This window comes from Clupea harengus, chromosome 10 (genome assembly GCF_900700415.2).
Source record: "Clupea harengus chromosome 10, Ch_v2.0.2, whole genome shotgun sequence".
NCBI lineage: Eukaryota > Metazoa > Chordata > Actinopteri > Clupeiformes > Clupeidae > Clupea > Clupea harengus.
Window position 1 is genome coordinate 26,475,097 of NC_045161.1, and position 27,500 is coordinate 26,502,596.

The window sequence follows — 27,500 nt, forward strand, 5'->3', positions numbered from 1 at the left end:
TCTCTTCCCGAAGGGCAAGAGCTCCATTTTTTTTGGGCTCATAAGTAGACAGACATAAACATCAGTACTAATCACTTAGACAGAAATTATAGTTCAAGCGTGAAATATTTCTGGGGTGTGTTTTCATTGTCTTATTTCTATATGAGATTTGATTAGTCTGTGAACCCCTAGGATGGTTCAGTGGAATTAATGTATGTAGAAAGCAGTTTGTCATGTGCAGAGTGTTTCAATAAGTTATATCTGATGATTCAGAGTTGCACACATAAGAAAGATCCTATGACTAGAGCACATTACTCTTGCCTGGATGTATAGGCAGTAATTGATTCCATTTTTTTTTTTATCTTTCTCTTTTATTTGATGGCTTAAGGCACTAACCTAAAAAGAACAACCTAGGTTAATAACAGTCACTTTTTTAGGTCACGACAGACTTTGTCTTGTTGTTAAGGCAGTTATGTTAAGATTATATCCACCATTTTGTGTCTCTAGATCCACTCCATGCCACAGTCTGTTGGACCAGAGAGAAAGACAGCGAGGTTAAAAACAGCACGTAATTTTTCTGACTCCTGCTAACATCGCTGGAACCTCGACGCCAGTTCTAATTGTTATTTCCATGACAACTGTAGCCAAGCGCATTTGTTTGTGCAGAATGTGCTTGTGATTAGCGCACAAGGCCGGCTATAGCACACTGAAGGACATGGAAGCGCTTTATGCGGGGTGCCGCGTACACCGGGCGGAGCGGAGAGCCACGGAGTTCATATCTGACCAGCAGCTCTCAAAGCCGCCGCCACACAAATCTCCCTGATTTAGCGGCCTCTCCCACACGGACAGCTAGCGTCAGCACAAGTGTCTCTGCCGTTGCCAACACTGCCATCACGGCTCTCTCCACCAAAACAATTTATTCCCTCCTCCACGCTTTATTAGCCCTGCTTTATGGCTGGACATGGTCCCGCGAAGCAGAGGACTCCGCGCCGGCTAGCTAACCCCTGCAAATCGATATTGAAGAGGCAGGCAGGATAATTACTTGCACCGTAAGCCACTGCCTGAATAAATCCTACCGACGCAAGGATGCCCCCCCCCCCCCCAGTCCTCGTCTAAGCAGTCCTGGTGTTGGTACCACCGCCTTCATAAAGCAGTATCTGATACAAGACAATTAAATGGCTATCACATCTGTGGGATGGTTACTTTATGATAGCCATTACATTTATTGTCCTCAGAATCAAAAGTGATACCTAGAAACTGAGGAATTCAACATGACAGCTGTCTTTAATCCTCTGATCATGAACGCTTCTCATGAAATCCTGACTGAATCAGTTTCCCAGGACAGTAAACTTTTGTCTCGTGCATCATGGCACTCCATCACAGGATAAGGGTTTACTGTAAACAGTATATCCACCAGAATAGTCTTATCCTTGGACAGCTCGCACCCAGAAGCTGAGGAATGCTGCACCATAAAATGGCATAACTGTTGGAATCCATCAGTTCCACTCTCATTAGCTGTCATCAGTGTCAAACACATGAGTGTGTAGACACATAAGGGCAACATTAGAAAATGACCACAAACCACAAATGTGTCCTTTAGGGTGGAATATAGAAGCGATCATTAAAATTAAGTAGTTATATTTTACATGAAAATTTAAAAGTCCGCTTTTTTAGCTGGTTCTTATTCTTATTCAAGCTGGTTGGCTGATGGTCACATTAAGTTCCATGCACATGATGGTTTAGAGCCAACGGCCCCTAGTAGACCTAGCAGACCGCCAGTGAGCCTGAGGTGACTGCTGCTCACATGTGTACTCCTTCTGTGTTTTTCATTTCTTCCAGAACTCCAGCCCTGCTGTCACCAGCCCCATTTCCACTGCTCCGGTGACCGGCTACAAGCGCATGGTCATCCCTACGCAGCCGCCTCTGACCGCCACCAAGAAGTCCACCCCTAAACCCCAGGGCTCGCCGGCGCCCTCCACTGGCCCCCCAGCCTCCGCCAGCCCCGTGGCCAAGCACCTGTTCCAGAGCCCTGCGGCCGCCCCGCAGCCTGTCCCGGCCTCGTACACCACGGCCTCCATCCCCAGCCAGCCCACCTTCAACGTGCAGGTGAGGGCGGCACAGCCAGGGCCGCAGCACCCCCCGCCCCAGCAGCAGTACGGGCAGCTGCCGCCGCAGCAGCAGCAGGCAAGAGGGCCCGTCCCGGTGCAGTACATGCCGGCTCAGCCCCGGGGGCCCGACTTTGCCTACGGGCCTCCACAACCTGGCTTCACACCGGTGCCGCTGCAGCCTGGCTATGCTGACTACGGCTACGGAGGGGGGCAGAACACCTGGAGGGCCGAGCCCGGCCACCTGGGCGCTCCGCAGGGACAGGCCAGCTACCAGCCCCCGACCCCGAAGAAGACCTACATCTCGGAGGCTCCGCCAAGCCTGGTGCCCTACAACACAGGGCCCCCTGTGCCCCAGAAGGTAAGAAGGAGGGTGGGGGCCTGGGGCACACACACACTGGGGAAAGCACATTAGCCTTTCTCTTTTGGGTTGCTATGGAAAGCCATTACCAAACAGACATCTGATGCTTCCACGTGTCTTTGAAAAACACACCATAATGCAGGTGCATCTCGGCACATTGCTATCTTAACCCAGGCATTATAAAAAATGCATGGAAATGCTTTGAAAGTGTGTGTGTGTGTGTGTGTGTGTGTGTGTGTGTGTGTGTGTGTGTGTGTGTGTGTCTGTGTGTGTCTGTCTGTCTGTCTGTCTGTCTGTCTGTCTGTCTGTCTGTCTGTCTGTCTGTCTGTCTGTCTGTGTTCCTTTATGCATATGAATGCATGTGTTTTTGTATGTTTCTCGCAGGCACTGTGTGTATATGTGTGTGTGTGCGTCCGTGTGTGTGGGAGTGTGTGTTTGAGCAAGCAAGTTTGTATGCGGTGTGTGTGTTTGTTTACATTTTAATTGCTTCAGATGGCAATGCAACAGGGAGCTTCTTACCGTCCTTCGTTGAAATGTTCTGAATAAACAGTTATTTTAACCTTTATGAATTTTTTAACAGGCCTTTTCTACAGGGGTTTACACCATCTGATTTCATTTGTCTAACAAAAGACAGTGTTTATCTTCGCCATGTTCAGCTTTACCCTGTCCTATCTACGGTATCTTTTTTTACCCAGAAAAGTCAGATTCAGCTCAAACAATCTAGTGGATGGTTGCCTCACTTAGAGTACTACTGTTGGTGCCAGCAGTTCGTGTAGTTTCAGCGTCTAAGGTCACCTCAACTGAAAATTGTTAACATTGTTTACTGTGTTCAGTTTGTTAACAACTCAAAATATGTATTTAGTAAGATGGAAAATAGTTTGTGAACCGCTCTTCGTGGCTGTGTTTGTGCAGTCCAGCAGTAATAGTGTCTCTCACACCGTGTCTTGCACAGTGTCTTTTGTATGCAAGGATGTGAGCATACTTGACATTTTTCAGGTTCAGGGTAGGAACGCCAGTGCCTGGGAATCGTTTGAATCAATAGAGTGGAGCCCATGTAAAGAATGGCCTTAGGGATGCCCAGTGATCGACATCCAAAGTGTCAGGGATGATAAGAAGAATGCTCAGAAGGGATAAATACACAAGGTGTTGACATTGACTGGAAGAGGAATTGGCGGAAGGTTTTTTCGCTATCATATCATTGTCTTTGCCTTCAGCAGAACTTCTAGGTCACTACTTCTGACGTCAAGACTTCCACAAAAGGAACACTTGCTACCTCGAGGCTTTTGAAAAAGCAGTTATCCCCTATAATCTTTCCAAGAATATTTGATCTTTATAATTACCCCCAGGAAATAAAATATCGAGTTACATTACATTATACGTTATACACCAGTGATGTAATGTAATCTTCCTTGACAGTTTTGCCTTTCTATGGTATCTCTACGTGCCCCCTCTTAGTTTGCCTCAGTCGCTTTCTCCCTTTTTGAATGCTGTGGCTCAATTCTATCAAGGTTACTAAGAAACGCACTGTATACAGAACATCAGTATGTTTTCAGCCTTCAAATACGTATAGGTCCTTTGAAGGTAATTAAATCAGCATGGATGGCTGTGTGGTTTATTGAAAAGAGAATAGAGATTAAAGGCAGTTGGTATTTTTAGCCGGTGTGAGAATGGGAGGTTATGTGTGCTTATTTATTTATTCGTTTATTTATTTATTTATTTATTTATTTATTTATCTATCTATTTATTTTCTCGAGACCTTATGGAGGTATCGGAGGACGTCATCACCACAGATCATCCTACAGAAGCAGCCATTGCAGTCTCAACACATTCTGTTGGCTGCAATCTCTGGAAAGTACCAGGCCCCTGAGTACGTCCTAATTCAAGGATTTTATGCTCACAAAAAAATACAAAGAGGGCTGCCCCTGCCTCGGGGAATAGCTCATCAAGGACTATGTTTTACTAAACACAAAATTAAGCTCTGTGTTGCAGCGTGCATCTTTATGTGTAAAGAAACTAATTAATATTGTTCGAAAACAAAAAAGTACGTTTTGCTTGCAATGACTGCTCTGGTCTCAGTATGGTGCATTAGGAAAACAAAAGGTGCCGTTTAGTGGATCTGTGTGATTTCCTTTGATTTTTAAGATAAAAGCAAATCTTTCTTTTTGTTAGAATTAAATACAGCATGATATATATGTCTATTTTTAAGAATTCCTTTTTTAGATTCTCTTTGCTCACTTGAAGGGATAGTCAAACCAGATAAAATAGTTTGTAAACACAGAGGGTTACCAAAAAAGGCACCAAGGTCTCTGTTCTGGCACATGGCCCGATACATCATTGGGATTTAAAATTCCTGGCAACAGTATTTATTTGTTAAAAGGTGGAAGTCCTGATCTGAAGCTTGGCTTTTCATGTTAAGAGTGGTGTTTACCCAGCTAGCTCCGGCCTCTTAAACTGATCTGCCCTTCATCCGGTGAATCCTGCATGGCTTTCCCGCCGGAGCGCGGGCCCTTGATGAGATCACGGTGCGTGGCTAATTAGCATGACGCCGTCTCACTCAGAGAGACGACTCGCACCTGCTCCTGTGATGTCACAGAGACCTCTCAGAGGGCCGCTGACCTTGGGCCGAATCCGGGTCAGACCAGGACCAAAGCCAGTTCAGAAACGGTAACGTTAGCGTCCACCTGGGTCGTATCCTCCTTGTGTTAGCGGCAGTGGGGAGCCCGGGATCCTCCTCACTCCCACCACCCACCGCTGCGATTGGACCACCAGGACGGCGCATAGCACTGCAGCCGTGTAGCACATGGCCTCCCCTCCAGAGCTGTGTACACGGTAGTGCAAACAAGTCAAGCTGAAAGCATTAAACTGGTTGAGTCATTCTCAAAGCCAACAACAATCGGCCATGTGCTGGGGGGAGGGGGGGTATACACTTCAGTCCAGGGAGAACAAACATCTCGGTGCTATGCATTGTATTAGTGACTTACAGCTGGGCGATTTCAAGGTTCTGAAAAAGCACTTTAATCCCGAACCTTTGCTCAGATGGGAAATCGCTGGCTCTCTCAGAAATTCCTCATATTTCTGTCGAACACCACAGCATGATTCTCTCACATCCGGATTTCCTGTTCTTTCCCTGGTTTTACTAAAGCCGTACGATCCCATATGATATATATGTCTTTATTTGTATTGTTCATTGTTAATACCCCGTATTAGTCCATACTGCTAATATATGCTGAGCACTTTGGCCCTTTCATGCATATTTACCCCTAATGTCCTGACCCCGGTGATCTTTGAGGTTATTAGTTGCCTTTTAGTGGTAATCTCCTTTGCTGTTTATTTTCCATCCATATCGCTTTGCTTTCCGGCCCTAATCCCAGCACAGAAGAGAAACACAATATAAAAGCCAGATTAGTGTAAAAGTGAAGTCTGTCAACTTTACCCTTTTTATCGGCATCAATCTGTTCACGCCCGATGTTATGACATTGTGGTAACCTTAGCCCCGCGGTGCAAAATCTGCTTAGTGAAAGTGGGCTGTGGCTTCCCAATCTGGTGCATATAAATAAATAAACCGAAAACACTGGGCAATTTACAGATTGGTCAGCATCTGTATTTATGCTTATTTCTCACCATTCAATGCACATCACGTTTTTGACAAGATGGTGGAAAGCTGCTCCACGGGGGGTCTGACCGTCTGGTTTCTGTATCTAATTACCGAGATCACTGGGTGTGAATGAGGAGTATTCATCGAAGGTCAGTGTCATTAGAAGTCTATAATCGACACTTGTGACCAGATGCGCTGATTGGCGTACCCGCTCATTGGCTGGCGCCCCCTGGCGCCTTTCTCTGATTGGCTTGCTCTGATGTGAAGTGGAAGGTGTGTGAGAGGGCTTTTCACATCGCCGCAGCTCAAGGACACTTAATTACTCAAATCCGCCAGCCAGTGTTTGATGTCTTTTTCAAATGAAAGGGGGAGAAAAAAAAACATGGCTGCTAGTTAATTTAACAATTTCTGTGAGTCTCTCCCTGTCTGTCTCTGTCACTGTAAATTGGGGGATGGCTAAGCTGGATGATGACTCCTGTTATTACTGAGCTTGAGTGACATTTGACAGGGGGTAGGATTATTTTGAACCGCTCCACCCCTGCAGGCGCCTAAAGTTAGGTCAGTGATGGTTTCAGCTGTCAAACGTTTGCCTGTCGCTTTTGTGTTTGTATGTCTCTGCTCCCTACTGCATCTTTCTCTCTCTCTGTCTCTCTCTCGTGTTCGTCTCACACCCAGTCTTGCCCTTTGACCTCTGCAGCGTTTGCACAGGTCACTGGCAGCACCTGGTTGAAATAGCTGCCCTCCATGTTTACCCCCTCTGTGTAACCGTCATGGGGGGGCACCGTGACCTAAGATGCCCCCGGTCCCATGACTGAGTCTGCGGTTCCACCACGACCTGACCTTTTTGTTCAAGAGAGAGAGAGAGAGAGAGAGAGAGAGAGAGAGAGAGAGAGAGAGTGTGTGAGAGTGAAAGAGTAAGTGAGAGAGTGAGAGAGTGAGAGAGTGAGTGAGAGAGAGAGTGAAAGAGTAAGTGAGAGAGTGAGTGAGAGAGAGAGAGTGAGAGAGAGAGTGAGAGAGAGAGTGAGAGAGAGAGAGAGAGTGAGAGAGAGTGAGAGAGTGAGTGAGTGAGTGAGTGAGAGTGAGAGAGAATTTGGACATGTCTGTCCAATGGCTGATGCTTTGAATATTTACATTTACATTTACATTTAGTCATTTAGCAGACGCTTTTGTCCAAAGCGACGTACAAGGGAGAGAACAGTCAAGCTAAGAGCAATAAAAAAGCATGGTGTAACAATAAATACTACTTTACATGAGAATTAGAAAAACAACAACCTAGAAAAGAGGAAAAAGAAGTGCAGGAATGTAACTGCTGAAGTGCAAGTTAAGCGCTAGTCAGGTGCCAGTTAGGAGGGGAGGTGCTCTCTGAAGAGTTGGGTCTTCAAAAGCTTCTTGAAGGTAGAGAGGGACGCCCCTGCTCTGGTAGTACTAGGCAGTTCGTTCCACCAACGTGGAACTACAAATGAAAATAGTCTGGATTGCCGTGCTTGCACGGACGGCAGTGCCAAACGACGCTCACTAGACGAGCGCAGCGTCCTGGGTGTAACATTTGCCCTTACAAGAGCATTTAGGTAGGTGGGAGCAGAACCAGTAAGCACTCTGTAGGCAAGCATAAGTGACTTGAACTTAATGCGAGCAGCTACTGGCAGCCAGTGGAGCTCGATGAGTAGCGGGGTGACGTGTGCCCTTTTCGGTTGGTTGAACACCAGACGCGCCGCCGCGTTCTGGATCATCTGTAGTGGTTTCACCACGCAAGCCGGCAGGCCCGTTAGGAGGGCGTTGCAGTAGTCAAGGCGGGAGCTCACCAAGGTTTGCACCAGCAGCTGGGTGGCATACTGGGTTAGGTACAGCCTGATTTTGCGGATGTTGTATAGCGCAAAGCGGCACGACCTGGAGACAGAGGCGATGTGGGCCGTGAAGGTCAGTTGGTCATCAATAATGACCCCGAGGTTTCTTGCTGTTTTGGATGGAGCAAGAGATAGTAGTAGTAGTTTACTGAAAATAAAAATAAGGCAGAAGCGAGAAGCACGTGTCTTGAGGATGTGTGGAGAGACTGGTGTTGTTATGCCCTCGGCTGACCAATCAGGGCTGACCAGTGGCCTTTAAAGAACTACTGACACGTGCATGCCAGGAGTGGTGCGAGGACAGTCCCTCACACAAGGATGTTTTATAAATAAATTTCAGCCCATCCAACTGCCTCCAGTATCACATGCACACACACGCACACACACACGCGCACACACACACACGCACACGCACACGTGAATGATTCCTAGAGTGCAGTTCTATCTGTAGTAAATAAACAGCCTGGCATGCTCCACTAAGATTAGCCAAGCGCCAAGGTCACCCACGGCCCATGCTGGTGGGAGCTGGAGGTAAAAGGTTAATTCACAGCAAACGAGACTGGAGGTCAATAGCTTAGCGGTAACATCCTGGAGGTAAATAGTCCAGTGCTAATATCATAGATTCAACCCTTAAATGCTCTTTTTTTTGTATGTATTACAATGTGCTGCCAGCCCCTGAAGAACTAATGTTACTTTAAACTTTAGTCATCCTAAACTAAAACCTTGTCATTTCTTTGTGCATTTGCAATGGGACAGGACATAGTTTTTTGATTGGCAGTTCGGCTACCTATTGCGCTTGTTTCATTGTTTCTGGGGCCTCATGTATAAACATTGCGTACGGTCAAAAATGTTGCCTATGCCATTTTTCATGCTCTCGGTCAGATGAGTGAAATGAACGTGAGAATATGCGTTCCGCCAGGCCAACTTCATGTCTGAGGTGCGCACATGTGCAAGTGTTTTAGTCAGTTGGCAACATGCTGCTACTTGTGAAAACTATTACTCTTCAAAAGAATCTACACATCATTGAAATGATAACACATCAAGATGTATGCATTTTGTCAACTCCCAGATTGACCGAGGATTATTTTGTGCGGCTCTGACCTCACTGTATTTCGAGCCAATGCCACACGCCGCCACTCCAACTGTTTCCTAATGTTGTTATGCCAGATGACAGATTACCAAATAAAATGTCTTTTCCTGCCGTGGCATCATATAAGGGCTCTTCCACCTTGCGTCCGCTCAGATTTCTTTTTTGGTTGATTTGCTGCTTGCGTGTGCCTGGGGGCGTCATCTAGGCTTGTTTATAGTCATTAGCATATTTACATGAGTGTAACTGAGGGAGGACGGAGCATGGCGCGTGGTGCATGTGAATGTGCATGTGCATGTGCACTCAAACTGTCGTTGATCAGGATGGAGAAAGAAAAGGTGCGTGGAGTCTTGCGTGCGCAGGATCTCACACATCTGATTTGTTTTCCTGTGTATGCAGCTTTCCAGCGTCGTGCGGACGCTTCGTTTTTTTTGTGTGAATTGGACACAATGCTCTGTACATGAGGCCCCTGGTCTTCTGAACACGTAAACCAAACTGTCACTTGACTCGGACAGGCCTTTTTCTTGCTCTGTACTCGAAAAAGAGAGCAATGCATAATAAGCAGGCAGAGACCACCGAGGCACTTTAGCACTTCCTGAAAGCCAGAGACACATTCACCCCGCTCCCCATCACCATATGCAAAGAAAACATGGTAGCATCCAGTGGTTGTCAGGGGAGACAGCCCTGTACGTGTGGCAAATAAAAGGAGGATGTGACGGGGAAGGTGGCATTGACATCTGACACACTGCAATTAGAGATCTAAGACGGAGACAGAAAGTGAGCGCACTCAGTTCATGGAGGGAGTTCAGAGGGAGTGTTGACGTCTAATTAGTTTTTAATCTATCAGAGAAGGTTTCGTGCTGTTAGTACAGTTCTATGTATAGAGCACCTCTCTAAACAGCGCATCAGGTTGACCTCAGACAGTCTAGCGGGCAGTCACTATTTTCTAATGATTTTCAGATTTATTTTATTTTAAATTTGCGACTTCTCTTAGATAGCATTCCTTCAGGAATGCATGAAAAACTCGCTTTGATTATTAATCAACCTTGGGCATACTGGTGCCCTTAGTTTGTGTCGGGAAATGTTTCTGGACAGAAGAAGTGTAGAAGCGAGATTGAACGCGTCGTGGGTTGCCCGACTTGAGCTTAGTGCATGTTTTATCGGCCACTAGAGCCACAACACGAGAGAAGCAAAAGTAAAACAAAGGAGTTATGGCTTGTTGTTTTTGCTTGTACTGTCTGTACATTGAGGTACAGGCTGTGCTCTCATGGTAGCTACATGGGGAGATTTGTTCTCTTGCACTTAATCTAATTTAGAATGAATTTAGCAGGCACATTCCTGCCATTTGGAATAGATGATCTTGCACAATTTTCGGGAGTCAGATCTATTTGGAGCCCCTTGCCAGTCGACTAATTCACACCTTGTCCTCGAAAAGGCGATGCGTCTTGCCCTGTGTACACCAGCCAACTGCATTCATTTCACAACAAGGCTTGTCATATAATCGCACCTTGTGACAGATTGCACTCATTGATATGTCATGACCCGGGTGCTATAATTGGACAGTTTTGGCAGCAGGTTTGGTCTGCAAAGTTCCTGAAGAGGAATCCAGGTCATACTTAAGGTGGGGGCAGGGTGGTGGGGGGGGGGGGGGGGGGGGGGGGGGCGCGCGAGTGGGGGCAGGGTGTGTAGTCTGTGACGGAGGGTTCTGGTTATTGAATGTTTCAGAGCAGAGGTCAGAGGCAGATATTGGTTGCGGATCCGAGCAGAACGGAAAGTTTCGCTGAGAGCAACCACCACCACGTGTGCCTTGTGTGCCAAGACCACTGTCAGGGTTGCCGTGAGGCCCCCTCTCCCCATCCTCCCCTCCCACTCGCACCATCCAGGGATCGACTTTCACCTCCAACATGAAATATTGTTCTCTAGAAGCTTCCACCGTGGCCCCTACACAGACCAGTTCAGGAAGGGAGACCACCCCTCCACAGCCCCCAGCCCCACTACGCTCCACCCCCAAGTCCTCTTGCATAACAGTAACTCTGAAGAGCGTGGTCAACACAGAGAAATAAATTCCAGAGCTGTGACTGCGAGCCCTTCCTGCTCTTGCTGGGCTGCGTGGCTGGCCGTGTGAAATTGCTGACAGCAGCGCCGGTGCTGTTCATTTGTCAGTGCTGAGGCCCCGGTAGATCAGCGGCCGCCATCGGGCCGGAGCAGGGGGGGCGGGGGGGGGGGGGGGGGTGGCCATAAATAATAATGCTCTGACACACCCCTCACTCATACACACACACACACACACACACACACACACTTGTCCTGCCCGTCTGGACGGAATGGCAGGCAGACAGGCAGGCCTAGGCTAGTAAATAACCGGCTGGATCAATACAAGGCTGCAGAGGCCCTTCTTGCTACGGCCATCTCGGGCATCTGGAGCGTTTGTTTATTTACTTGCTTTCGCTGTCTTCGCTCCGCTTACACCAGCTCAGGATAAGCTCAGGCCATCAGTTACGACATGAACCACTTCAGTTATTCTGCTCTGAGAGAGAGAGAGAGACAAGGAAAGATAGTGGGAGGGAGGGAGGGAGAGAGTGAGAGAGAGAGAGAGAGAGAGAGAGAGTGAGAGTGAGAGAGTGAGAGAGAGAGAGAGATAAAGAGATAAAGAGAGAAAGTTGTGAGCAACACTGGTGTAGTTTTATTGGAAATGTACAGTATTTGGCTCCCGACTGGAAGTTTCTTTTCTACCATAAGTTTTCACTTTTTTAAGTTCAGCCACACCAGCCCCCTGTTCCCCACAGTCACCTTAGCAGGCTGGAGGTGACTGTGGCCTGTCAGACAGAACGCCCGCCCCATACGCCTCAGATTAACAGTAATCCGCTCACTTCTCTGCTTTGGAGTTGACACTTACTGCTAGAGGTGTGCATGCATGTGAATGAGGCCTGGAATGGATTCTGCACAGGTTCCAAACTGGACTGGGAGGGAGCGCATGGCTGGATTCCCTTTGAATAACAGCGACCCCTGCTGGCTGGTTGACTTTAAAGCCTGTCAGTCCTAGTCTCTTCTTCATGCCCTACTTGCCCTCTCCACCTTTCTCTCTCTTTCTCTCTCTCTCCCTCCCCCCACTCTTTTTCCTCCTCTCTCGCCCTCCCTCCCTCCCTCTCTCTTCCTTTTCCCTGTTCCTCTCCCTCTTTTGTTTTCCCTCCCTCTCTCTCTGTCTGTCTGTCTATCTTTGTGCATGTGTGTGTATGTGTGTGTATGTGTGTGAACAAAACCAATCACCCTCTGATACTCCGGAAAAACCTCTTCCAATAACACATCTACACACAGACACACACACACACACACACACACAGACACAGAAACACACACACACACACACACACACACAAGCCCAAATACATTCTCTTCCCACTGAGTGCCAGCCATGAGGAAGTGTCCTGTCCTGACTCGAGCCCCTGTGTCTGTTGTGGAGAGGACATAATTGATGCCATTGGTGTTGGACAGGACGTGGCCTTTAGAAAGCCTCATTCAAATGAACCCTCATTTGCCTGTAATTGTTCGGTCACAGAAGGTGTGTGTCTGTGTGTGTCCCGGGGCTGCGCCACAGTCTCGAACCGCCGGCCAAATGACAGGGGTCCGCGTCCAGAACGTGTCATACACAGAGGAAGAGCACGGTGCCAGGACCGTCGTTCGGCCGGGGCAGACCTGTGTAGATCCTCATTATGCTCGCCACACGCGTTTAAATACAAATAAATGTCAGCGAGGTCAGGCAGGAAGGAAGCAGCGACAGCAGAGAGGGGGAAAACATAATGCTACTTCATCCGGGAAGAACAGGGAGCGCTCGTCTGGGAAATATAGTGTTTAGTGTATTTTGCTAATTACACGTGCGTCTGGGCCAAGCGCATCCCTCTCTCCCCGGTGTGTGTGTGTGCCGCCTTTCCCCGGCAGACCACTCAGCGCTGTCCCGTCCTCTTCCTTCCCTCCCGGCTGCTCGCGGTCCCCCCTCTTAGCACTTTAGATTTCCACTTATCTGTTTGCAAGTGGATATGTCAGTTACCAAAAAACCTGACCTAGTTTTTTTTGTAGACACGCACACTCTCTGGCGCGCGCGTACACACACAGGAGGGAAGCGGTCCGCGCGGTGCATTTGTCGCGCGGTACAGTAACCGCGGTAACAGTAACCGTGTCTCTAATCGGGTGCCGGCGCCGGCTTCCTCCTCGCCGAATGACATTTGAAAATGTTTATTGAAAGCAGCGCAGGTTCACCCGCAATAAGTACTCACATTTCTTGTTGTGTTTCCATCACATGTTTTCAGTGTTGCAAATGCAGTCCTCAAAACGTGTGCTCATAAGGGTTTTCCCCCCTCACTGTTTAATTGGAGCTGAAACAAATATGACCTATTTTATTTGGGGGATGATTGTGCGATGCTTCCTTCTGTATGTGTGTGTGTGTGTGCTGTGTGAGAGCTGGCCTTGAGCTCTTTCTGCCTGCCTGCCTGCTGGAGCTTTCTTCATGTAACAAAGTCAATGGGTCTTTTGGAACCCCCTTGTTTCCCCAACACACACACACACACACACACACACACACATATACAGTATATACACATTCGAATACACACCCATGCATACATTTAAGCACACACATATAAACACAAACAAACACAAACACATACACGCGTGCACACACACAGACAATGGACCACACACACACACGCATCCCCCAAACAGTGCTGAGTGCTAATCGGCATCGTCACTGGCAGCAGCGATGTGACAGAGCCAGGGGCTCCCCTGCTCTCGTGGCTGGCCTTGTTTGGCTGTGCAGAGGAGGTCACATCCACTGTATCAGTACTCTTCACTCCATGTTGCTAGGGGAAAAGCACAAAACAAACACACATACACACACACACACACAGACACATACACACACATACACACACATACACACACATACACACACATACACACACACACACACACACACACACACACACACACACACAGATAGTGCTGGAGTGTGTCACTGACATTATTTGAATGGACAGTGGAAGAGATTTGGGCACGGCATCCTGTCCTCGTCTGCTGAGTTTGATCTGGGTCTTTCTGCACCCGTTCCAGATACAGGGAAGAGAATCCAAGGCACTTGTCTGTGTGTGTGTGTAGTGTTAGGTAGCAGTGCAGGCATTCTTGGGCACCTGTGTAGTGTTAAGTAGCAGTGGAGGCATTCATGGGCACCTGTGTAGTGTTAGGTAGCAGTACAGGCATTCTTGGGCACCTGTGTAGTGTTAGGTAGCAGTACAGGCATTCTTGGGCACCTGTGTAGTGTTAGGTAGCAGTACAGGCATTCTTGGGCACCTGTGTAGTGTTAGGTAGCAGTGCAGGCATTCATGTGCGTCTGTGTAGTGTTAGGTAGCAGTGCAGGCATTCATGGGCACCTGTGTAGTGTTAGGTAGCAGTGGAGGCATTCATGTGCGTCTGTGTAGTGTTAGGTAGCAGTGCAGGCATTCATGGGCACCTGTGTAGTGTTAGGTAGCAGTGCAGGCATTCATGGGCACCTGTGTAGTGTTAGGTAGCAGTGCAGGCATTCATGGGCACCTGTGTAGTGTTAGGTAGCAGTACAGGCATTCTTGGGCACCTGTGTAGTGTTAGGTAGCAGTGCAGGCATTCATGGGCACCTGTGTAGTGTTAGGTAGCAGTGCAGGCATTCATGGGCACCTGTGTAGTGTTAGGTAGCAGTGCAGGCATTCATGTGCGTCTGTGTAGTGTTAGGTAGCAGTGCAGGCATTCATGGGCACCTGTGTAGTGTTAGGTAGCAGTACAGGCATTCTTGGGCACCTGTGTAGTGTTAGGTAGCAGTGCAGGCATTCATGGGCACCTGTGTGTCATGCGTGTATCATGCGTGTGTCATGCGTGTGTCATGCGTGTGTAATGTGTGTGTCTGTGTACCACATAGTTGCTCTGGCTCCTGTCTACACCGGAGCTCTTTACCAGATAGATGCACTGGCTTTGGTCTGTGCCTGTGTGTGTTTCTGTACACCTCTGCACCAGGTAGATGCACTATGTCTGTGCCTGTGTGTGTGTCTGTGCTTCTGTGTGATGCGGCTGCACGGGCTCTGGCCTGTGCTGTTGTGTTTGTGCAGGTGGCAGTGGTGGTTTTCTCCTCTGGGCTGCAAGTGACTGGTACTCCTCTCCGGCTCCCTCACTGAGTCCCATCCCACTGCTTTGAGTCTCTTAAGCTGCCATTTAGCCCAGTCTTAATAACAGCAACAAATGGCTCAATGCCACGTGGACCCGCGCAAATGGAACAGGCAGGGCTTCAACCTTTTTTCTGCATTGCTATCATTATTTTAATAAGCTGTCTTATTTCTTCCAAGGGCTCTCTCTCGCTCTCGCTCTCTCTCTTTCTCTCTCTCTCTCTCTCTCTCTCTCTCTCTCTCTCTCTCTCTCTCTCTCACACACTCTCTCTCTCTACTGTAATTATGTTAAATAACACCTGACACAGTCAGAAAAATAGAAGCAGAGGTTTTAATCCCCTTTTTAAACTGCCCTCATCCACTGATGCCTGTTGTTTTGAGTCATAATTTTCACACCGCTTTTTTGGCGAGAGACCAAAAGCATACAGAATCTAGTACACCTTCCCTAGAGCCTACTCAGTGAGCCGCAATCAGCTGTTTACTGCATTTACAGTGGAACCTCACCCAAGGTCTCCCGCTGCGGAGTAGATCCTGTGCAAGGCCTTGGCTGTTTATTTGGGTGATGCAAACACACAGGGCTCAGAGATGGCGCCAGGTTTGCAGCCGCACGTGTGAAGCTCAGAGGGCCGCAAGACTGGCAGTCGCAGGGCAGGAGGAAAAGCACATGGCCACCGCACTGTGATGGAGATGGAGGGGTAGACGCCGGAGGGGGTGAGGATGGGAAGTGGCTGAAATAGGGGCTATCCAAAGACCAGAGGAACTTAACCTTCGTCAGAGTCCTTAATCATAACCTGTACTCTCCTCTCTCAGTCCTGCTCCTTTTAAACCCACACTAGGTATCTCCGGTATATTACATACCACACCGCGGTAGGCTATCCTCCTCTACCGCGCCGCCTTCTCCATGGCCTTCACCTGGCATCAGGCTGAGCAGCGATGCGGGGCAAGGTCAGCGTCATGGAGACGGGTGGTGGGAGATGTTTGTTTTAGGATGTGCCCCCCCCTGCCGCGCCTCCCCTCTCTCGTCCGGGGAAGGGAAGTGAGCGGGTGATCGCGCGTGTCGTCTCTGCCGCCCTAATGCTTCCTGACAGATCGCCGATGCCCTGTCGGGAGGGGAGGTGAAAAGGTTTACAGCGCGGCGGGGGCGGGATGCAGACGGGGGCGGGCAGGCCGGAGCCTCTGCTGCGCTCACCTCCACGCGGCAGGAGGTCAGCTCTCCAGTCCTCATGACACAAGTATGAAAATGAAATATGAATGTCTCAGTCATTCTAGAATGTGTTCTATCTGTTGAACAATCAATTTTGTCAATCCATTCTAGAGTCAGAATCTACCAAAATAAAAAAGCTGTTTTGGAAACCATGGATACTGTACCAGCAATCAGATAATCACGTTGCACAAGCAGAAACACAATCAGGACAGCGGATGTGTCTGTTGTGTTCAGACACGTCTTCACAGTGGGGTTATTAAGTGGTGTGCATTTGACTTCTGTGGCCAGAGGGGACATAAACTCTTAATTATAGCCAAAGGGGACACTTGCCTGCATACGTTGAGGTGATACACATTCATGCGGTCCTGATTTTGAGACCGGTAATTGACTCAGGTGTATGTTGCTTCCATTGTGTAACAGCAACAGATTGTCTCTAAGTTTGATAATGGAAAGGAATAAGGAAGGAGGGCCGAGTGAGAAAGAGAGAGAGAGCGAGCGAGAGAGATGTTTGAAAGAATGCTTATTTTCCCCACAAAGAGTGTGTGTGTGGATTGCCAACGCTGTGTTTCGGCACATTGTGGGAAGCAATCACAAACCAAGGAAGCAATTTCTCTTTCTTATTCATGTGAGAAATTATTCCATGCTGTCACAAAAGACTCTCTTAACAAGGTGCTTCAGAGTGGCAGCCGGTGGGATGATGCCGCACATCAGGCAAGAGGATAAGACAGAAATGAAGTTTATAAGTATAAAACCACTTTCCCATTACGGGAGCGTTTCATCCATCTCCTTTTTTCTTTCTCTTCCCCCGTCGTGGTTTTTGATTGGGACGAAGATTAGCACTGTGGAGACATCCTTCTCTCTCTCCCTCTCTCTCTCTCCTCCTCCACTCTTCCTCCCTCTTTCTCTCTCTTTTCCTTTCTCTCTCTCTCTCTCTCTGCCTTCTCACTGTCTCTGTCTAACAGCATGCTGGTAATGAGCATGTTCCGCCCACGGTCAAAGCTACTGTGGAGAACCGGGGGAAAGATATTTATTTAGTCTCTCTAAAGGATCTGAAGCATCTCTGTGATCACTGATGGTACCAGAGGATTATCCGCCTGGGGATCAAATCAAGAAATATGTTTATTTTGACCCTCCCTGCTTGGACGTTTTGCCTTGTTTAGAAAACAAAGCATAGCACTAATACACATGTACACTCCGTATACATTACTACACTATTGTACTATATCCTAGTATACTGCCCTATGCTACCATTATATACTGTTTACATTCGTATTTAGTAATGTTTTTATTAGTTGGCATGTATCGCGGGAGAGGCTAATCATTGTATGGCAGTAAACGTTAAGACCATTGTACCATGCTAATGTTGCATGGGAAGCGGTGATGGTCACTAGCCTCCCGCATCTGTGCCCTGCCTTGGGTGTAGAGGTCGGTCACATGTGGCGATCCCTCAAAGCTAATGAGCTAGCCTGTCAGGCTGTGTGCTCGCCGCCAAAAGCACCCGTAGATTGCTCCGCAAGGGGCTATATCATGTGACAGATCATATATTTCACATGATGTTCCTCGATAGATGCCCGAGGCTGCGAGACGCTCCATAGGACAAGTCATTTTATACATTCTGTGCGTTAAATATACATTAATTCAAAGCATCTAGGCGCACTTGTTATTTGATTAATGTCAACAGTGCACACGTATGGCACTAATTATGTTGAATCTAATTAATCTTATGAGTCCTCAATGTTAAATAAAATAACAGTTTTAAACCATACTGGCAGTCTAGAGACAGGCATTTGTTTATTTTCTCTCTATCATTCTTTCAGTTGCCCTCAAAGGCACCCTGCCCACTCAGAACAGTCTAGAAGAGTGCAGAGAAGCTAATGATGTACTCAGACCCACACAAGGCATTCATTTTTTACCAGCAGTGAGTGTGAAGAATTAAACACTGGCCTTGGCTCAACTCTTTAGTGGGCAGAGATGCGTCTGGCCTTCATCAGCACCAGGTCTGACCTGGCACCTGGCGTGCATGTTGTGGACAGGTTCTTTGTACTCTCATTGGTCGGAGCCTCAGTGTAGAGAGTGTGAAGAAGTCATCAGTCTTGTGCTTCTCGTGATCTCTGGTTGGACCATGTGAGGTGAAGGGTTGGCAGATGCAGTGTGAGACTGCTGCGGCTCTTCACTTCACTGCCCAGGAGTGACTGTCAAGCATGACAGACACACACACACACACACACACACCACCACACAGGAAGGAAGTGCTTCTGTGAAGACCTTATGTCATGATGTAAACACCAGTTGTGCATTGGTCTCTAGTGGTTTTGGTTAGGCTGTGTCAGTGGTGCTTCCTCAGTGCCTTATCAGTAACACCATCTTGCTTTGAATTATACTGTCATCCTGTTAAGCCCGATGCCACAACAGATGCTAGAGAGCCAGTTACCAAAGGTGGCATACTTCAATTATTCATAGTTCATTAGTTCATGAAATTAAAAATGATTTATTATTATAAATTATAAATTATTTATATCGTATTGCACATACAAAATATACATTATAATACATATATTATACAATATAAATCTAATCACTGTAAGAGAAGGTAGATGAATGCAACATTGGCTATTATTTCTTAGTTAAAGGTTAAACGCTATAGCTGCAGGAATCTGCCACAAACACACTGGAAGCCAGAAGCTATAGTTTCCTGATGGGTTTCCATGAACAGTATACAGTTTGTATGAGTGTATTTGTGTAGTTCATAAACTAACTACCATTATGCACCATCAGCATGTCTGTGGTCCGGGTTGCAGATACTGTTTCTGGTTTTTGTGTGTGTGTGTGTGTGTGTGTGTGTGTGTGTGTGTGTGTGTGTGTGTGTGTGTGTGTGTGTGTGTGTGTGTGTGTGTGTGTGTGTGTGTGTGTGTGTGTGTGTGTGTGTGTGTGTAGTGAGTATATTTCGGTCAGCTTTGGGCCGCCGGCTTTGAGGGCAGTCAAGGTTAAGGTCAGATCCTTCCTTGGGAAAGGTGATAGATGCCACCCTGTTAGCCCACAGTCAGGCCTTGTCCTTGGGGTTGAACCCCAGCCCACCCCGTCCCACCCCACGCCCCCTCCCCCAACACCCCCCACCCCATGCCCCTGCAGCATTCATGGGCAACTGAGTGGCTTGTCTGGCTCACCTCCCCTCTTGCATCTGTTGCCTTTGGTCTGCCCTTAAGGGGCTCTGCTAGAAGCTGCGCGCTATGGCAGTGCCTTTTTGGAAACTGTTTTAGACCGAAAACCTGTTTTATTCTAAGAAGTTGTTTCCAGGCACAGTGTGTGCTCTGTGACCCATTTGTAAATGGTGCTGTTGTGTTTGTGAGAGGGCAAGAACCTTGAGCTGGATTCAAGGGAGAGCGTCCAAGCCAACTCGCCATCCGTGATGAGAACTATTATGTTTGTCTGCACATCTACACGGTTATGGTTAAGGCATTTAGCAGACGCATTTTCCCAAAGCGACTTACAAAAACGTTAGAAAGAACATTACACACAGCAAAAGTATCAATTTAAAATACAAATTTACATTTAAAACAATCGATGAATCATAATAATTACAAATATCAAAGCTTTTATTACACTTATAAAGTATACCTCAAACTAAACAACTAAGTAGACAGATGATGTTTAAAAAGGTACGTACGCTTTTTTAATGTACCAAGGCTGTCACTGGAATGGACTGCACTAGGTAGATCATTCCACCACCATGGGTTACAAGGCAGGGTCACAAGGCAGGGTCAAAAGGGAAACACTACCCTTTCACCCCAGTAAAATCTTTTACCTCCAGATCACAAACCTCCCCATTAACAAGCGGGACAGCTGAGGGATTGTGTGTGTGTGCGTGTGTGCGTGCGTGCGTTCGTGCGTTCGTGCGTTCGTGCGTGCGTGCGTGCGTGTGTGTGTGTGCAGAGGCCTGCTTGAGTGTGTGTGTTTGTGTGATATGTATGAGTAACACCAATGTCTCTGCTGTGTGTGTGTGTGTGTGTGATATCTATGCGTAAGACCAGTGTGTGTGTGTGTGTGTGTGTGTGTGTGTGTGTGTGTGTGTGTGTGTGTGTGTGTGTGTGTGTGTGTGTGTGTGTGTGTGATATTTATGTCTGATATGTATGTGTAACACCAGTGTCTCTGCTGTGTGTGTGTGTGTGTTTCAGGCCCCTGCTGCCATGCGGCCTACTGCCCGGCCAGAGGAGGAGCTGGAGCGCCTGACCAAGAAGATGCTGTACGACATGGACAACCCCCCTACTGAGGAGTACTTCGGTAAGCAGTGCACAGCCACAGAGCGACCCGCTCTGGAGCACACCTGAGTGACGCTCACATCTAGCAAACGGAGGCGAACATGCTCTCTTTGATCTTTAAAATTCCAACGTTGTTGTGTAAACATTCCAAATTATTGATAAGCCTTAGTCCAGCATCCATGTATGTTCACTGACGACTGCCTCCTCTGGCCAGTTGCGTGTGTTATTGCAGCACCAGACTTGTTAGACAGAAAACCACTGTAATGACAGAATGTTAAAGTAGCCCGTGTATCATTAAGTATTGTGACCAAAGTAGTCAACTATGTGCCCGGTATATCCGAGGAATAGCTGAGAAGTGGCACTGAACCAGTCCTACTGAACCTGCCTAGTATAGTAGTGCATCATTATCCATTTAAAACTACCCTGATATAATGAGTACTTAGAATAGTATTACATCGTTATCCATTTAAACCACCCCTATGTAATGAGTACTTCAGAGGTGACATAGTGATGTAAATGAATGACATCTTATTGTGCCATAAACAAATTACATCTCATTTTAAGCGTTTTATAGTTTTGAAATAGGATCTGCTTATCACCAGCGCACACAAAATGCACTATTCAGGCCGCCATTTTTTAGTTTTGCCAGTTTATGAGCTCTCATTGTAAATCTAGTCCTCTAAGTATCTATTTGCATGGCAAGGAGGAAGGCACGCTTGGTTTAGAGAAACAGGTGCAACTTAAAATAGTGATTTGTGTGTGTGTGTGTGTGTGTGTGGATGTGTGTTTGTGTTCTGTGTGTGTACACGCTTGCATGTGCTCTATGTGTGTGTTTGTGTGTGAGTTAGTGTAGTCACTGCCCCTTCTTCCGCTGCCTTACTAGCAGTGCTTTCTTCTGCTGTTTTCCAATAAAAGAGGAAACACGAGAGACACACTCTTTACCGACATCTCTGCTCATCACGCTTGTGAGCAGGGAAATCGTCACTGGTGTGTGGTGTGTTATGGGGGATGGGTGGGTGGAAATGTATAAGTCATCTTTCAGGAGGGTCCTTATTGTTAACCTCCAGAATGTTTGCCAGTAATACAGGTGAGAGCAGTCAGGCGGCTATTATTTGTAGTTTAACTCACTCACTCACTCATTCAGATGCTCACTCACTCTCTCAGTCACTCACTCGTTCACCCACTCCCACACTCACTCTTTCACAAACGTACTCACTCAGTCACTCATTCATCACACTCATTCCCTCACTTATACACTCACTCATTCACTCATTCATGCATTCACTCGCTCACTCGCTCACTCGCTCATTCACTCACTCAAACACTCACTCACTCAAACACTCACTCACTCATTCACTCACTCACTCACTCACTCACTCACTCACTCACTCACTCACTCACTCATTCACTCATTCACTCACTCACTCATTCACTCATTCATGCATTCACTGGCTCATTCACTCACTCAAACACTCACTCACTCATTCACTCACTCAATCACTCACTCACTCACTCACTCACTCACTCACTCACTCACTCACTCACTCACTCACTCACTCACTCACTCACTCACTCATTCACTCACTCACTCATTCACTCATTCATGCATTCACTCGCTCACTCGCTCATTCACTCACTCAAACACTCACTCACCCATTCACTCACTCACTCAAATACTCGCTCCTTATCCCGCGTGTTTGGACGGGCGCACTAATGCCACATGTGTCCCTTCCTGTCTGTCTGAAATCGCTCCCTTCCTGCTCTTTCCTGCCCGGGTCCTTTGTTCCTTTTGAAGAACTCCTGGCCTCCAGCTCTTCTGTCGCTCTCCTCAGATGAACCTGTTTGATGTGAAAGCCTCCTGAAGCCTCTCTGCCCGCGCTGCACAATGCTGCTCTTTGCTAAGACTGCCCAGATAAGCCCCGAGCATTTGCAATGTAGTGGTAAATAAATAGATGCACAGCAGATGTATTGTTCTATATGTAGCGGGCCGGACATTAAGAAGATTTTTATAGCGTTGCTTTATAGCGGCCCCTCTGGATAGGCCTTAATTGGTTTGCATTAGAAGTAAGCTGGATCAGCTAGACTTGCTTAAAGCAGGAATCGTAGTAGCTTGTATGTATTTATTTATTAAATTTTTTTGTAAGTTGAAAGGCTTTCTAAGCTAAGCTGACTTGTTGGTGTCCTCCTTTCCCTTTCGCTCCTTCTCTCCTCTCTCTTCTCTTCTCTCATTCCCTTTCTCTTTTTTTTCCTCTTCTTTTCTTTTTTTGCTTTCTTGCTGGGCATGTGTGAGCAAGTGCCCTGGAGTGTCCCACGTTGGCCCTGGTAGTCCACGCGTACTGCCACTCGATCACAGTGTTTGCAAACTCAGGCTGGCTGGCCCGAGGGCGGTGGGGGGGGGGGGGGGGGGTGCATGCCAGCCAGACAGCCAGCCACACAAAAATGGGTCACATGTGAACTGAGGTCACCAGTGCAAACCACTCTACACACACACACACACACACACACACACACACACACACACACACACACACACACACACACACGCTGCCAGGGATACAGAGTCTGCTGATGCAGACCTGGGAGGGGAAGCAGCCCATCACAGTATAAAACGAAAGAAGGGAGAGAGGAATGTAAAGAGAGAAAGAGAGGGAAAATGATGGAGAAAGAAAGAGAGAGAGAGAGAGAGGGATGGGGGAGAGAGAGATGGATAGAGAGAAAGGGATGGAGAGAGTGAGAGAGAGGGATGGGGGAGAGAGAGATAGATAGAGAGAAAGGGATGGAAGGAGTGAGGAATGGGGGAGAGAGAGATGGATAGAAATAGAGGGAGAGTGAGAGAGAGAGATGGATGGATTGAGGGAGAGTGAGAGAGAGAGATGGAGGGAGTGAGGGATGGGTAGGAGGAGGAGGAGGTGCAGTAAGAGGATGAGGATTAACGGTTGAACGAGACACCAGGGAGGAAAGGCGGAGATGCGGGGAGGAGAAGAGGAGGTTTAAGGGGGGGGGGACTCGTTTGCTGAGACCGGGGAGAGAGTACTGTATGCTCTCTCAGCCCCCACTCCACACAGCGTCTTCAACACGGCCTGCCTCCCTGTGGAGTTCCACACACACACACACACACACACACACACACACACACACAAACACATATACATCCATGCATACACATGTGTGCAATTCAAACATGCCCTTTCTCTCGTTCTCTCTCTCTTGTTCTCTCCCTCCTCTTATATATCTATCTTTCTATTTCTCCCCCTCTCTCTATAACCCTCCCTCTATCCTTCTGTAAAACCCATATATGCTTAATTTTATTAACATGGGACCCTATCTCAGCAGGAAAAGACAAAAGTGTGGACGAAAGCCGGCCCTTAAGATCCGAGGCCCTCTGTGATTAGCATACAAACACAAGGCCGTGCAGAGGGAGCGCGCAGGCTGGAGGCGTGTTGGCGGAGAGACCCCAGGGCTGGTAATTAAGCAGATGAATCAAGTCCAAGGCCACAGTCGCTTTTTCTGCCGGACTCTATCTTTTGTCGTCATCCAGCGGCCCGTTTACTGCTATCGTAAATAGCTTTGATGAACCCTTAATTAGCCACCGCCATTAGAGCACGCGGCAGAAGCGAAGGTCAGTCGGGCCTCTTGAGGAAGCGCGGCGTGGATCTCGCGTTTCGTCTCTGTCAGATCCATCGCTCTGATGTTCCTTTCGGAAGGGCAGAGGCCTAGATCATGACGGAACACAAAGCTTAGCTTAGCTGAAGTTGCTGGTGCACTGACCTCAAGCTTACAAAGTTGTTCAGCGTAACAGGCCAGAATGCAGACACACTGATAATCCGTAGTTCATGGTGGTTTAAGTAGTAGTAATAGTTTAAGTTCCTGATGAAGGAACAAGACAGCGGAGGAGAGAGAGAGAGAGACGGAGAAGACTTTGGACTTTTAAAGCATCATGAGGATCCCTAAGTTGCTATAGTGTAGCAATTCACCATCTACCTCAGCAATGTGGATAAAGAGCACCCATCACAGTAGAAATAAAAGATTACCATCATCAGTACTTGAAAAAAGACCTTTCCCATGTATTGATTGTGTCTTTTTAATGAATGATGAAGATCTTGATAAAGAATTGACAGTCAGAGAGAAAAAGATAACTTTTTTTGTTATTAAGGAGTTCCTGATGATGTTTGTACATGAGAGAAACAGGTAGAGGTAGAGAGAGAGGGAGCGAGTGAGAGAGATTTCTCTTTGAGATGCCAGCATTTGTCATCGTAAACCCACTCATCTGGTGCGTAGGTGCTCTGTGCGACATCAGTGCCTGTTTGCCAGGCGTTGTGCACAGGTGCACACATGTGCGTGGCCTCTCTCTCTCTCTCTCTCTCTCTCTCTCTATCTCTCTCTCTCAAGGAGCGTTCCTTTACCTAGTCTGCAAAGACCGGCTATTCCGGAAGAGCAACCACACCATATAGGCCTTAGTCCTTCACAGCGTCAGAGGACTGAAGTCAGTCATGAATCAGCAAGCAGGTTGTTTCCCCTGCCTCTTGTGAAAGATTGCTGAAGCTGAAGCTGGTTCTACACTAAAGGAGTGTTTCCCTTCTGTGCTCTTTTACTCCATGATTGAATGCTAATGCTTTGGCACAGACTGCATTCATGCCTTGAGGAAGGTGGTCTATGGCAATAGTAATGTCTATTTTAATTATTATATACTATATTATTAACTTGACAGTTGAGTGTGATTTAAAAAAATATTAACAATAATACGTATTATTATTATTGCATTAATAATAATAATAATAATAATAATAATATACTAATTACGATTATTATTTATATTATTATAATTCGTTGTGGATTTCCCATTTTTGACTCTTAGCTGACTCCAGCTGTGTTCATGTTTGATGTGTGTGGGCACTCTGTTGGACCCTCTCAATGACGGAACTAGTTAGCCGTGGATAGGACACGACCCCATGGTGTAAAGGTTTGATGAGGTAGCTGTTAACAAGCGCTCCTTCTGAAACAAGGGGCTTTCTGGAGATGTGATATGTGACTTTGTGCTACACGAGGAAGTCCCGCTGCTCTTAGAAACATCCTTCACTGAACTCTCTGAAATGTCAGGAGACTCCCATTTTCTCTCTCTCTCTCTCTCTCTCTCTTTCTCTCTCTCTCTCTGTTTCTCTGTAACTGTAGTCTTGTAGACGGTAGAGTGAAAATTGAGAATTGCCGTTAATCCTCATAATGTCAGCTGGAAGAGCGCTCATAATTTATGAGACGGTGTGCATAAAATGTTGATGAAGAATCTTGGAAGAGCAGAGGCAAGCCGGGGCCGCTCAGCCCACCACCGCTCAGATGGGTTGGGTCGGGCAAGCTGACTAACGGAGAGAAATGGGTCAGAATGATGTTGGTCTTACACACACGCGTACTGTACAGCTGCCTGTATTCCTCATGAAGGGCCTGCTGAGTTAATGTATTAATAGGGTCCCTGACAGCCAGCTTCTTGTGCATTGTCCTAGATACTCTGGTTGAGTGCATTTGCATATTACTCACTCGCTCGCTCATTCGCTCGCCCTCAGCGAACTCTCAGGAGCTGAGCTTTGTGTTTGCTGCCGCCGCCTGTGTGTGTCACAGTAAGTGGGCTGCGTGGCGTGTTAAAACGCTGTGACCTCGCCACTGGAGCAGGGCTTTTGTTTTGCCTCAAAAACCTGCTCCTGCTCCTCCTCACACTCACACTCCTGCTCCTGCTCCTGCTCCTGCTCCTGCTCCTGCTCCTGCTCCTGCTCCTGCTCCTGCTCCTGCTCCTGCTCCTGCTCCTGCTCCTGCTACTGCTCCTGCTCCTGCTCCTCCTCACATTCCTGCTCCTTCTCCTCCTCACACTCCTGCTCCTCCTCACACTCCTGCTCCTACTCCTCCTCACACTCCTGCTCCTCCTCACACTCCTGCTCCTACTCCTCCTCACACTCCTGCTCCTCCTCACACTCCTGCTCCTGCTCCTGCTCCTGCTCCTCCTCACACTCCTGCTCCTGCTCCTGCTCCTGCTCCTCCTCACACTCCTGCTCCTGCTCCTGCTCCTGCTCCTGCTCCTGCTCCTGCTCCTGCTCCTGCTCCTGCTCCTGCTCCTGCTCCTCCTCCTCACTTTTGGCCATGGTGATATACATTATTTATTTCGTCTGTTTGCTCTCTCCTGCTATCTGTCCTTCTGTGTCTTTCCCTTTCTCTTTCTTTCTCTGTTTCTCTCTCTCTCTCTCTTTCTCGCCTTTGAGCCTACAGTATCTTCACCCTGTAGTGCATCTCTCATTACTCATGTCTGGCCTTCCAGCCTCTTCTTCTCCCACTCGCGGACACATTCTCTGGCCCACTTCTCTGTCTGTCTCTCTCTCTCTGTCTCTCTCTCTCTCTGTCTGTCTCTCTCTCTCCCTCTCCTCTACTCTGTATCTCTTGCTGTCTGCCTCAGTCTGTCTCTTTCTCTCCCTCTCTCGCTCGCCCACCCCCACTCCAAGTTTACGCATCAGTAATGAAAAGCCTTTCCAGTGACACGGATCCCCCGGTTCAATCTCACATTTGCATTCATTTGACACAAGGGCCTGCGTGTGATTTTAATGCCTCATTTATAATGTACTGGCAGGCTCTCTGCGCTGTGCGCATCTCCCTATATCACACAGGCAGAGTGTGGTGTGGTGCCACTGCACTGCCTTTAACACAGCCGAGGCCCTTTGGATTGATGTCAGCGCAGTCACCCGCTGCTGTTAGGACTGCACCTCATGCAGCAGTGAACTTGCATGATTGCATTCCTGGTGAGAAGCGGTGTCTCGGGTACTTTTACACGTCGCATGCCAGGTAACATATGCATAGAGATGAACATATTGGCCTTCCCGTCTGGCCTTACCGCTCATGTTATTACACCGCGTGTGACTGGG

General features: G+C 47.7%; 1 protein-coding gene across 6 annotated transcripts in view; it reads left to right on the forward strand.

Annotated features, from left to right (window-relative positions):
- LOC105895221 (LIM domain containing preferred translocation partner in lipoma) overlaps positions 1-27,500 on the forward strand; it is a 174,011-nt gene that overhangs the window by 106,685 nt on the left and 39,826 nt on the right. For all 6 annotated transcript variants that reach the window (XM_031574613.2, XM_031574610.2, XM_031574612.2 and 3 more), the window contains 2 exons: positions 1,819-2,445; positions 20,524-20,629. In XM_031574613.2, coding sequence (XP_031430473.1) covers positions 1,819-2,445; positions 20,524-20,629 — 733 coding nt within the window. The remainder of the gene's footprint in view (positions 1-1,818; positions 2,446-20,523; positions 20,630-27,500) is intronic.